The sequence below is a fragment of the Penaeus monodon genome, chromosome 39 (assembly GCF_015228065.2).
Source record: "Penaeus monodon isolate SGIC_2016 chromosome 39, NSTDA_Pmon_1, whole genome shotgun sequence".
Classification (NCBI taxonomy): Eukaryota; Metazoa; Arthropoda; class Malacostraca; order Decapoda; family Penaeidae; genus Penaeus; species Penaeus monodon.
In genome coordinates, this window is record NC_051424.1 from 23,871,309 (window position 1) to 23,883,405 (window position 12,097).

General features: G+C 38.3%; 1 protein-coding gene across 3 annotated transcripts in view; it reads left to right on the forward strand.

Moving 5' to 3' along the window:
- Window positions 1-11,858, forward strand: part of LOC119597675 (4-galactosyl-N-acetylglucosaminide 3-alpha-L-fucosyltransferase FUT6-like) — a 17,318-nt gene extending 5,460 nt beyond the window's left edge. For all 3 annotated transcript variants that reach the window (XM_037947273.1, XM_037947274.1, XM_037947275.1), the window contains exons 2-4: window positions 4,294-5,209; window positions 7,435-7,577; window positions 10,869-11,858. In XM_037947273.1, coding sequence (XP_037803201.1) covers window positions 4,294-5,209; window positions 7,435-7,577; window positions 10,869-11,121 — 1,312 coding nt within the window. In that variant the 3' untranslated portion in view covers window positions 11,122-11,858. The remainder of the gene's footprint in view (window positions 1-4,293; window positions 5,210-7,434; window positions 7,578-10,868) is intronic.
- Window positions 11,859-12,097: the final 239 nt, after the last annotated feature.

Consider the following 12,097-nt stretch of genomic DNA (forward strand, 5'->3'; position numbering starts at 1 on the left):
CAAGGAATTTTAAGTCTTTTTTTTTTCCTTTGCCACCATGAACAAGTTTGGGTTTTAAATAATTGCCCTTTGCTAATTTCAAACCTTATTTTATCGTCCTTACAGGGATGATATTTTTTCTTATTTTTTAAACCCCGACCCCCCTCACTTTAAACCCTTTCCTCTCTACTTGAATTCACAACCCCAACTTTAAATTCACTTGTGAAATTGAAAAAAATAAAAAACACCCATTTTCTTGATATTGCAAAAATTTTTTCTTTAAAAACCTGTTTTCTTTCACCAGAAACCTACTTTGGAACCCACACACGGGCCCTTTCCTACTTCTTATCCCCGCTATTTTCCCCTCAATTTACAAGCTTAAAAACCTTACTACACTTTAAACCCGGGCTTACAAGCTTAACACCTTACTACCTTAAAAAACCAGGCTTAAAACCTTTTGTTAAACCGGGAAACTTTTTTTCATGAAAAAATTTCATTCCTAAAAATTTTTCGCTTAAAAGGGGTTTACCCATCTTATCTATTCTACAAAGCCAAAACCCAATTTTCTGTGTCATAAATTCTCCTAACACCACAACAACCACAGTCCAAAGACTTTAAAATATTAAAACTTCCATATAGGGGCGGTCTTATTTTTTGATCTCGGAAACATTAAAAAAAATTTCCCTCAAAAATGCTATCCTCAGATAGTTTTCGGTTTTTTTTTTTTACAATTCTTACCTATCGGAAAATTTTTTAAAAAAAAAAGAGAATGTGGGCTCCCCGAACTTTCGTTCGGGGTGGTTTTACCTATTTACTTGTCCTAGCTGTCAGGCTAGGTTCGTGAGATCAACCTCACGATGGCCCCCCCGTCCCCCGCTCTCGAGCAAAAAAGGGGAAGTCAGCAAAGGAAAAAAAATCCCCCCCCGGGCCCACAACTGAACAATCATCCTTGTTTGCAATAAAAAGATCTGACCTCCACAATCACCCCCTTTTGGGAATACTGATTTCAAAAACTTTCCCCCCCTTAAAAGTTTGACCTAAACAAGCGGGAAACATCCTCATTTCCCAAATATGAAGCACAACTGAAATAATTCCACTGCAACCACCCTGTTTTTTCCATGTAAACTGCCAACCCCTCCCATTTTTTTGGGTTTGTAAACCTGTCACTTGCTGTCTGTGGCCATTAAATGAAAATTATATATTATATATTATATATATTATATATATATATATAAATATAATATATATTAATATATTATATATATATATATATATATTATATATATTTATATATAAAATTTTATTATATATTATATATATATATATATATAATATATATATATATATATTTTGTGTGTTTGTGTTTTATATAGACATATCATAATTATGTTGTGGTGTATTGTTGTGTATATATTATAATATTATATATATTAATATATATATTATTATTATTTTTATATTGTATATATATATTTTTTATTTATGTATAATTATAATATATATATATATATTTTATATGTAATATATATTATACATTAATATTAACATTTTATATATTATATATAAAATTTTTAATATATATGTACCACCACACACACCAAAACACACACACACACACACCACCCCACCCAACACACACCCCCTATATATATTATATAATATATATATATATATATATATTATATAATATATTATATATAATTATATATATTATATATATATTATATATATATATAATATTATATATATATAATATATATTACTATATATATATTATATATATATATATATATTTTATATATATATATATATATATATATCATATATATCTAGCATATATATATATATATTATATAATATATCTAATCTATATATAATATATCTATATATTATTCTATATATATATATATTATATATCTATTTTATATATATATATATATATATTATTAGACTCTATATATATAGTATTATCTATATTCATATATATATCTATACTATATATATATTATATATTATTATATATATATATCTATATATATATATTCTATTATATCTCATCTATTAATTTATTCTATATCTAGTATATATCTTCTATCTATATATCTATATATATATAATATTATATATAATATATCTCTTATATCTCTATATATACTCTACTCTATCTCATAGTCTTTACTATATATCTCTAATCTATTATATCAATATCTTATATATATACTATTCTATCTTATATATACTACTATATTCTATATCTACTCTTATATCTATATATCTTTATCTCTCTATTATCTATATCTATCTATATATATATCATATTATTCTATATATCATATTTATATCTATATTCTTATATTAATTACTCTATATCTTTATCTCTCTATATATCTTTATTTATCTATATACTATTATTATCTCTTCAGTATTCTATATAATATATATTATTATAGTCTATATAATCTTATCATCATTCTATCCCGCCACCCACCACACACACACCCCCACATACACCACCTCCACACCACCCACACCACACACACCCACCACACCCCACACCCACACACACACACACACACACACACACACACACACACACACACACACACACACGAACACACACACACGAACACACACACACTGTAAAAGGCTATGATCCTTAGTACAATGGTGAACAGAGGGTAGTTATACTGGTATAATGGCTTCACTCTTTATTTCTAAGAGCTGACACACAGTATAGGAACACACGAGACAATGTCTATATGTAGGTATGGCTGTATATAGGTCTATATATAGGCTGTATATAGGTCTATATATAGGTATGGTCGCGGGTCAGGTCAGCTTAGCCCGGAGGGGGAGGGCTAAGCCGACCTTACTGCGTCGGGTGCTGGTCACGAACTCTCTGAGGCCTAGGTCATCCTCGGTATAAGCAGTGACCGTTCCAGTTGCTGGAAGTGATAGAAGCAGCTGGAGGGAGGATGAGGGGAGCGAGGTGAGGTCACCGGTCCCGTCTGCTACATCGTACACACACTCACACACTAACACACACACACACACACACACACACACACACACACGCACACACACGCGCGCACACACACACACACACACACACACACACACACACACACACACACACACACACACACACACACACACACACACACACACACACGTACACACACACACACACAAGCACACAAGAGCATCACAACATGAAAACTACAATTAAGTATCATCCTTTGACCACGGCGGCTCAAACATGAACCTACCATAAAAAAAATAATAATAATAATAATTATATATATATATACATATATATACATACATATATATATATGTATATATATACTGGGGACCCTACGTGGTAGGGTCCCCAGTTCCTTTCCACGGAGAGTGCCGGTGTTACCTTTTTTTCTTTTTTCTTTTTTTTTAGGTAATCATTCCCTCTATTTTATCTGGGCTAGGTAGGCAATCGAGGTGAAGTTCCTTGCCCAAGGGAACAGCGCGCCGGCCGGTGACTCGATCCCTCGAACTCAGATTGCTGTTGTGCCAGTCTTGAGTCCGATGCTCTAACCACTCGGTCACCGCGGCCTTACATTTTTTTTTTTTCAAGTGCCCTGTCCCACAAGGACGTTGGCGATCATGGATTTCCATGATTTTCTTAGAGCGGTGGTTTGCCGTTGCCTTCCGCCCGGTGTTTTTATCGAGTCACCTTCTCTATTTTACCTGGTTCTGGGACCGGCACTGACTTGGGCTGGCTTGCCCACCCAGCGGCTAGGTAGGCAATTGAGGTGAAGTTCCTTGCCCAAGGGAACAACGCGCCGGCCGATGACTCGAACCCTCGAACTCAGATTGCCGTCGTGACAGTCTTGAGTCCGATGCGCTAACCACTCGGCCATATATTATGTATATATATTCATATATATATGTATATATATATATAAATATATATATATATATATATATATATATATATATATATATGTATATATATGTGTTTGTGTGTGTAAACATATACATGCATGTATGTGCACAAACAAAACACACATACAATATGCATTTATTTATTTATTTATATTTATAAAGTAGTATGCAAATACATGAAATATATTTATAAGTATTTGTGTATATGGACTGTATGCATGGGGAACCCAGGACCGTTATGCTCTGAAATTCATTCTAAAACAAGAAAAGTGCAAGTGAACACTATGTAGTGGTGGCCGTAATGTAGCTTGAACATCTGTGCCTACAATATAAAGAAATTAGATATGCAGTTTTACCAATATCCCTAACATGTACATGTTCTTTCATCAGAGTGCTCCTCCTCGCAAGAACTAGGATGAACATTTCCAGTTGCCTTGATTCTTCCAAGAAGCTGCACTGTGCAATCGTCCTCTTCTGCACGCTCTCCATATTTGCCCTCACCTCGAGATTGAATAACCAGAGGGATTCACAGCCAACGAGCCTCCCGGAAAAAACAGAACGCTTTGTGTCGTGGAGGAACCTCTCGAGAGAGCAGGTTAATAGCCTCTCTGTCCTGGGCAGGAGAATGTTCCTGGAGGAGGATGTGGGGACGCCTCAGGACAGGAACTTCACCATCCTCGTGTGGCATTACGTTGACTTTACGGAAAAGAGGTTGGTCTACCGCTTCGGGGACGTCAAAGTTGATCCGTTCGATGACTGCTCTGTCCACAACTGCCACATTACCTACGAGGAGTCAGCGGCTCCCTCAGCAGACGCGGTCTACATCCACTTCCATCGCACTCTAGGGCATCACACCTTCCCGAAGCGCAGCGGCCCAGACCAAATATGGATCTGGGGGACGGACGAGAGTCCGGTGCACAACTTCTGGAAAGCAAAAGACAAAAACCTGAAACACTATAATGGCTATTTCAATTGGTCCATGACCTTCCGAATGGACAGCGAAATTCCGGTGCCCTACGGAAGAACACTCAAGCTGCCAGACAACCAAACCGCTCTTCAGCTCGAGGACGTCTTCGCCATGAAGTCCAAGTTGGCGGCGGTGATGATGACCAACTGTCGTCAGAGTTCGAATGATAGACTTCCTTACATCAGACACTTACAAAAACATATGACAGTCGATTTTTATGGACGGTGCGGCAAATTGCAATGTCCAGGTCATATAAAAAAAGACTGTAAACTCCTTGAAAAATATAAATTTTATTTGTCTTTCGAAAACAGCAACTGTCATGATTACATTACAGAAAAGGTGAGGTTCAAAGGTAATATTAATTAGCACTCTCAGTCAGCACTTCTTATAACGACTATGATAGCTGCATCAAGACATGTTTTTGGTAAATAGAGTACTGCAGTAGAAAAGGTATGTAAACCTGGCCCATGGCCTCTTTCATAGTAAATCAGTCTATATGTGGAGTTTTATTCTGTTTTATCTCTTTACTTTGTTTTCATCAGATCAAAATTGGCGTGCGACCCAAACTGCCATGCCATCATCTAGAAAATATTGCAGTGACAAGATGATATTGTATTTAAAGTCCTAACGTCTTTTCTGTAGGTGTATATATATGAATAGAAAAACACTCTTCCGTGTTGAGACAATGGAAGAAAAACCCACAATACAAAAACAAGATTTATTGAAAATGGGACTACAGTTTCGAAATCCACCAGGATTTCATCCTCAGGTCTGACGATGGAATCCTGGTGGATTTCGAAACTGTAGTCTCAATAAATCTTGTTTTTGTATTGTGGGTTCTTCTTCTGTATATATATATATATATATATATATATATATATATATATATATATATATATATATATATATATACATATATATATATATATATATAATTATATATATATATAATATATATATATATATATATACATATATATATATATATATGCGCGCGCGCGTGTGTGTGTGTGTGTGTGTGTGTGTGTGTGTGTAAGGATAAGTCCGATATGCGAAGCTTAGCCTCGCCTGGGCTATACCAGGAGGGGAGCCTGGCCTGAGTCGACTAATGCCGACTAGCTCACGTGTGTCAGCTGGTGCTGATTCGGCTGAACCTAGTCCTAACCCGCCATGGTGCCCAGCCACAGCAGTAACCACCAGGCGACAATTGCAACTTCTCGCGCCTGGGTGGGGCGCGAACCGCCGACCCCTCTGATTAGAGGCCGACACGTTACCACTGTACTAGCCCGGAGGCTTGTGTGTGTGTGTGTGTGTGTGTGTGTGTGTGTGTGTGTGTGTGTGTGTGTGTGTGTGTGTGTGTGTGTGTGTGTGTGTGTGTGTGTGTGTGTGTGTGTGTGTATTTTTTTTCTTTTCTTTTCTTTCTTTTCTTTTCTTTTTTCTTTTTTCTTTTCGGGAGTGCTCTGTAGTGCAGGTCCTTCTTGGCATACATTTTCTCCATGATACTCTATTCACCCCATTTACACGTGACTGAGGGCCATTTCCTGAGATGTCTTCCATAAATACAAGGAAAAGATCAGTCAGGGTGCTTTCCCGTTGCCTTCTCTGACAGTCTTTTTTTGAGGCACTGTGTCTAGAAGAGTTGCCAGCCAAGCCTAAAATGTCCCCTCTACTCCTATTTCTACTTATATCCTAGATAAGACCCTGATAGATTAACACACAGGTACATAGGTTTCATTATGAAACAGGTAGAGAAAGCTATGAGTTGATATTTTCACAACGCCAGGAAGGTTTCGAATATATTTCCATCAGAAATACTTGTACTTATGTATTCCTGACATTCACTCCCACTCGTAAGTTTGTCTACATCGAACTAGGTCTGGCTTCAGCAGTTTTTTAGAATAGCCTCATGATCAAAATATCAGTGAAGTCAAAGGGGAAAAGGGAGAATTCTGATGCTACTAGATGCTTTTTTAATCAATATGTAAAACGTGAAGTCTGTTAACATCCCAGGTGGCAATGGCTCGGAATTCTTCCAACGTGTGTGAGGTTTACGTTAAGCAGAACCTTCTTGTCCATGAAACGTACTAGCAACAAGCGCTCTCTGTCACCTTTCATAATTTTCGATTCCTGCTTATTCCCGTTCTCATTTTCCACATGCCTGTTCCCTCAGAGCGTTTTCCCACAATTTTACCCATTTCCTCTTAATTTATCGATGCTCGATGAATAGTTCAATTCCATATCTAATTGCACATTCATTTCGTAATTAGGTCATATTCACATATACCTTTGGAGTCCCTGTACTAGCATCTGATTAATGGAGATTTAGAATACTTTCGTATATTTGCTTATGAATTAACAGCGAGGGCAATGGATATAGCTACATCTGCCCAGAGGATATCATTAGAAGGACATATAATAATATATAGCTATATGAAGTCTCTACAGGATTCATGAAATACCTTCAGCCTGATGTAAATAATTTCCTAAAGCCACGAAAATAAGTGTAATTTGATCTATGCTCTCTTGGCTGTTTTTTTTTTTACTATAAGTTGAGCTTCTGCCAGGTCTGGTGGAATGCGCTGGAGAAGAAGGCAGTCCCGGTGGTGATGGGGGGGCGGGCGGAGGACTACCGTCGGTTGCTGCCTCCCGATTCCTTCGTCCACGTGGATGACTTCGAGACGCCCGAAGACCTCGCCAGATACCTCAAGTGCGTTGGGTCATTTTCTCCTTTGTTCCTTTATTTTCTGTTTTTCATGTTTTGGATTTATATGTACACATAAGACTTTGTGGCAGAAAGCGTGTGACTGTAGGTATACAGAGTTTGAATTCGATAAGTCCACTTCAGGGGCGGTCACACAGTGTTTTGTCAACGATAAGTCTGAGGTAAATTCAATTTTCACTTCCCTCATCGACCGAGTTCGCTTATTCTACTACTTGGTCGGAAGAGGAAGCAGACGATATGTATCGTTTGTAAACCGGCGAAGCGAGCATGGCAAGAGTGTAGTCTGCCAAGAATAAAATACCCAACTACATAAATAATAATAATCATAAATATTTCAATTAATATGATATTCAAATAGATATTGCAGCTAATATCCTTATATTTTTCCTTAAATGAGCTTCCCTACATTATGATGCCATGTTTGTTGCTGAAATCGAGGCGTGGGCGATGCTTTTGACCGTCCCATGTGACTAGCGAAATTGCCAACAAGGTAACTTCGAATAACGCATCATATCACAAACTGTTGCTGAAAAAAACGCCCATGTGACTGTGCCTTTAGGCTTAACATCCAGTATCTATAAAGTCTTTCTCGCTTGACGTCACTTGGTGTTAATCCAGGAGTTTCGCACTAATAATATACTATAAAATGCCGCTTGAATAAAATATATATATAATATATATATATATATATATATATATATATATATATATATATATATATATATATATATATATATATATATATATATATATATATATATGTATATATTTATACGTATATATATATATATATATATATATATATATATATATATATATATTGTGTGTGTGTGTGTGTGTGTGTGTGTGTGTGTGTGTGTGTGTGTGTGTGTGTGTGTGTGTGTGTGTGTGTTATATATAGATTACTTACAGATTATTAATTATATTAAGTATAATGAAATGCCCCGGATAGCATGATCCCAAATCCTAAAATCCGAACCAAGGCTGCAGTAAGAATGGAGGCTAATGGTGGCATAACTTTTCCCTGACAATATTAAAGGTGGCCTCTAGTAGATAATCTAACCCCCAAACATATCTGGCAATAGATCTATAAAGCTCAAACAAATATATTATTATCAAACAAGGAACTATTTTTAAGGGCAATGGTAATCATTTTAGAGGAAAAGTGAACAAGACATTTTTATTTTGGGGGGGAAGGGGGGGGGAGGAGAGAGACAGTGTAAGACGCTCTATTTGTACAGAGTAATACTGTAGTCCAGCACTAGTCTGGTGGGGTGCAAAGAGTACAACACACGGCGATAAACAACTGTGTTCTTTGGGTCAGGGATAAGGTCATTTCCCTTTTCCTCGAGGGGTGCGGGTATCGAACAACCCGAAGGCAGACACGGCTTCTATCCCCAGGACACAGACCGTGTAGAACCTTGCTTGGCTTGGGAGCTGGAGTCGCCATTTGGAAGCCATAGATTTGCACACAATAATGCTTGTATGTTCACCATGAAGAGAGAAAGAGAGAGAGATGCAGACACAGAGAGAGAGAGAGAGAGACAACAGACAGCAACAGCAGACAGACAGAACAGAAAAAGATATAGGGGGAAACAAAATAAAAGATACGTAAGCGTGAGGTACCAGAATCTATACAGTTATTAATCAAATAAGCTATATAAGTGATACCACATTACAGGACTCATGTAACAGTTCTGTGCGGCTTCTTGATGCTGTTTGCTAAGCCCGAATTTGCTTAATGGTTTCATGGCTGCTTCTCTCTTCTCATCTCTTCTATCTCTCATTCTCTCTCTAGCTCTCTCTCTCTTCCTCTCGTTCGCTCTCTCTGCTCTCTCTCTCTCTCTCCCCTTCCCTTCTCACCTCCCTCCTCCTCCCTCCTCCCTCCTTCCTCTGCCTCCTCTCTTCCTCCTTCCTCTCTCTCCTCTCTCTTCTCTCTCTTCCTCCTCTCTTCCTCTCTCCTCTCTCCTCTCTCTCTCTCTCTCCCTTCTCCCTCTCTCTCTCTCTCTCCTCTTCTCTCTCCTCTCTTCTCTCTCTCTCTCTCTCTCTCTCTCTCTCTCCCCTCTCTCTCATCTCTCTCCTCTCTCTCCTCTCTCTCATTCCTCTCTCTCTCACTCCTCTCTCTCTCTTTCTATGGCATATACATAACACCAATAGACCACGTGGCTATTTACCAGGTGGCTCCAAGTCCAAAATAGAAACTATCGACTCAGCGAGGGCGTACATGACGATTTTATCTGACCTCGCCTGACCCAACAGTTCGTGCCCAGCGCCCGACGCGGCAAAGTCGGCCTGACACGTGACACCGCTTTACCAATAGACATCGTCTCGTGTGTTCCCATGCTGTTCTTATCAATAAAGAGTCAAGCCGTTATAACCACTATCACTGCCAACCAGTCATAACCCATTGTACTAGGGCTCATAGCCTTTTACACTCTCTCCTTTCTCTCTCTCTCTCTCTTCTCTCTCTCTCTCTCTCTCTCTCTCTCTCTCTCTCTCTCTCTCTCTCTCTCTCTCTCTCTCTCTCTCTCTCTCTCTCTCTCTTCTCTCTCTCTCTCTCTCTCTCTCTCTCTCTCCTCTCTCTCTCTCTCTCTCTCTCTCACTCTCTCATCATCTCACTCATCTCTCTCCATCTCCTCCTCTCATCCATCTCTCTACCCACATCTCCACTCATCTCATCCATCTCTCATCATCCTCCCTCTTTCATCTCTATCTCTTCTCTTACTTATCTTCATTCTCTTTCTCTCTCTCTTCTTCATCTATCTATTTCTATCTATCTATCATTACTATCTATCTATTTTCTCTATCTCTTCTCTCTTCTTCATTTCTTCTCTCTTTCTCCTCTTCTCCTTCATTCCTACTTTCATCTCTCAATTCTCCTAAGTCCCGTACCGACTTCTTCCTCTTCTCCTCTCTCTCCTCCGTCTCTTCCCACCCTACATCTCACCTCTCTTCTCTTCCCTCCTCTCCCTTCATCCCCACACACATCACCACACAACACAACACACACACCACACCACCAACCACAACACACCACACACACACACACACACACACACACACACACACACACACACACACGTTTTTATATATATATATATATATATATATATATATATATATATATATATATATATATATATAATATACACTCACATATATATGGTGTGTTTATCTTAAATTTACCAAAAGAACGCAACAAGATTGGGTCCGTAAGGTCCGCAGGTGTGACGCGGCAGAACATTTAATCAGCGAACCTCTTCTTCCCTCTGTCAGATTCCTCGACTCAAACCGGGAGTCGTACATGAAGTACCACCAGTGGAGACACCAGTACAAGGTCGTACAAGAGCACGGTTACTTTGGGGCGCCCATTTACCACTACTGCCGCATGTGCGAGGCCCTCAACTATAACGATCGTACGCCCAAGACATACAACGACCTGGAGGCCTTCTGGGGCAAGAAGCAGCAGTGCCAGCCACCCACGTGGCCAGAGCGCCTCGAGAGGACAGCCCGAGACAGGAAAACTTGAAGGCACGAAAAGCCAAAGTTATTATCATTGCTATTGGTCTGTCCCTGGTCACGTGACACTTCAGTTCGAATAGAGAAGAAAACTGAAGAAAATTAATACTTATAGTGTTCCTTTTTATACAAGATTTTTTTCCCTTAAAGCAAGCTGTTTGGTTCTCATATGTGATTATATTTATAAAAAAAAAAAAAACTGTTTTTCCTTATCGCGTTATCAAAAAAAAATAAAAAGTAAACAATAACATTTCTCGAAATAAAGAGATAATAGATAAAATGCAGAAAACTCGGGTTCCTGCCTTATCATATCAGGAAATGGAATAAGGCGGCAAATCCATTCCAATCAGTGATGTAATTAAGGAATTACGCAGAAGCTCATATCTATCATAGTTGTCACAGGCAACTATGAAAAGACGCCATGGTATTAATGACGCAATTTGGACGAACAGGGGTAATTTCTGGTAAATGCTTAGGAGCAGCCCCCGACACCGACCCCTGTGGGCACTCAAAGTACAAAGTTTCAGTCGCTAATTTTCATGAAGTGTGCCCATTGGCTACAGTTTTGCTATATGAATAATTAGGAGTAATTTTGCAGATCATAATGATAATTTTCGGAGACCTCACTATTCTTTACTTTAATATCTAAGATTAAGTAGAAACATTGTACTTGGCCAGTTTTGGATTAGAGATCTGTTAAGAAAATGCAACTGGTCATTCATAATAAACCATGATCGTTACATAAAAGAACTGCTTTGCAACCAGGGTTCCCCAATATAGTACGGAGTTTGGAATATCACCTCGTCACGCTGATTTACTACTGCTTTTAAAGGACAGAAGCATATTGATAGAAAAAGAGACAGAAATATAGATAAATAAGTCGATAGATAGATAGAAAAAGAGATCGATATATATATTGATTGATAGATATATACGCACACACGCATACACACACACACACACACACACATTTGTGATATGTCTGT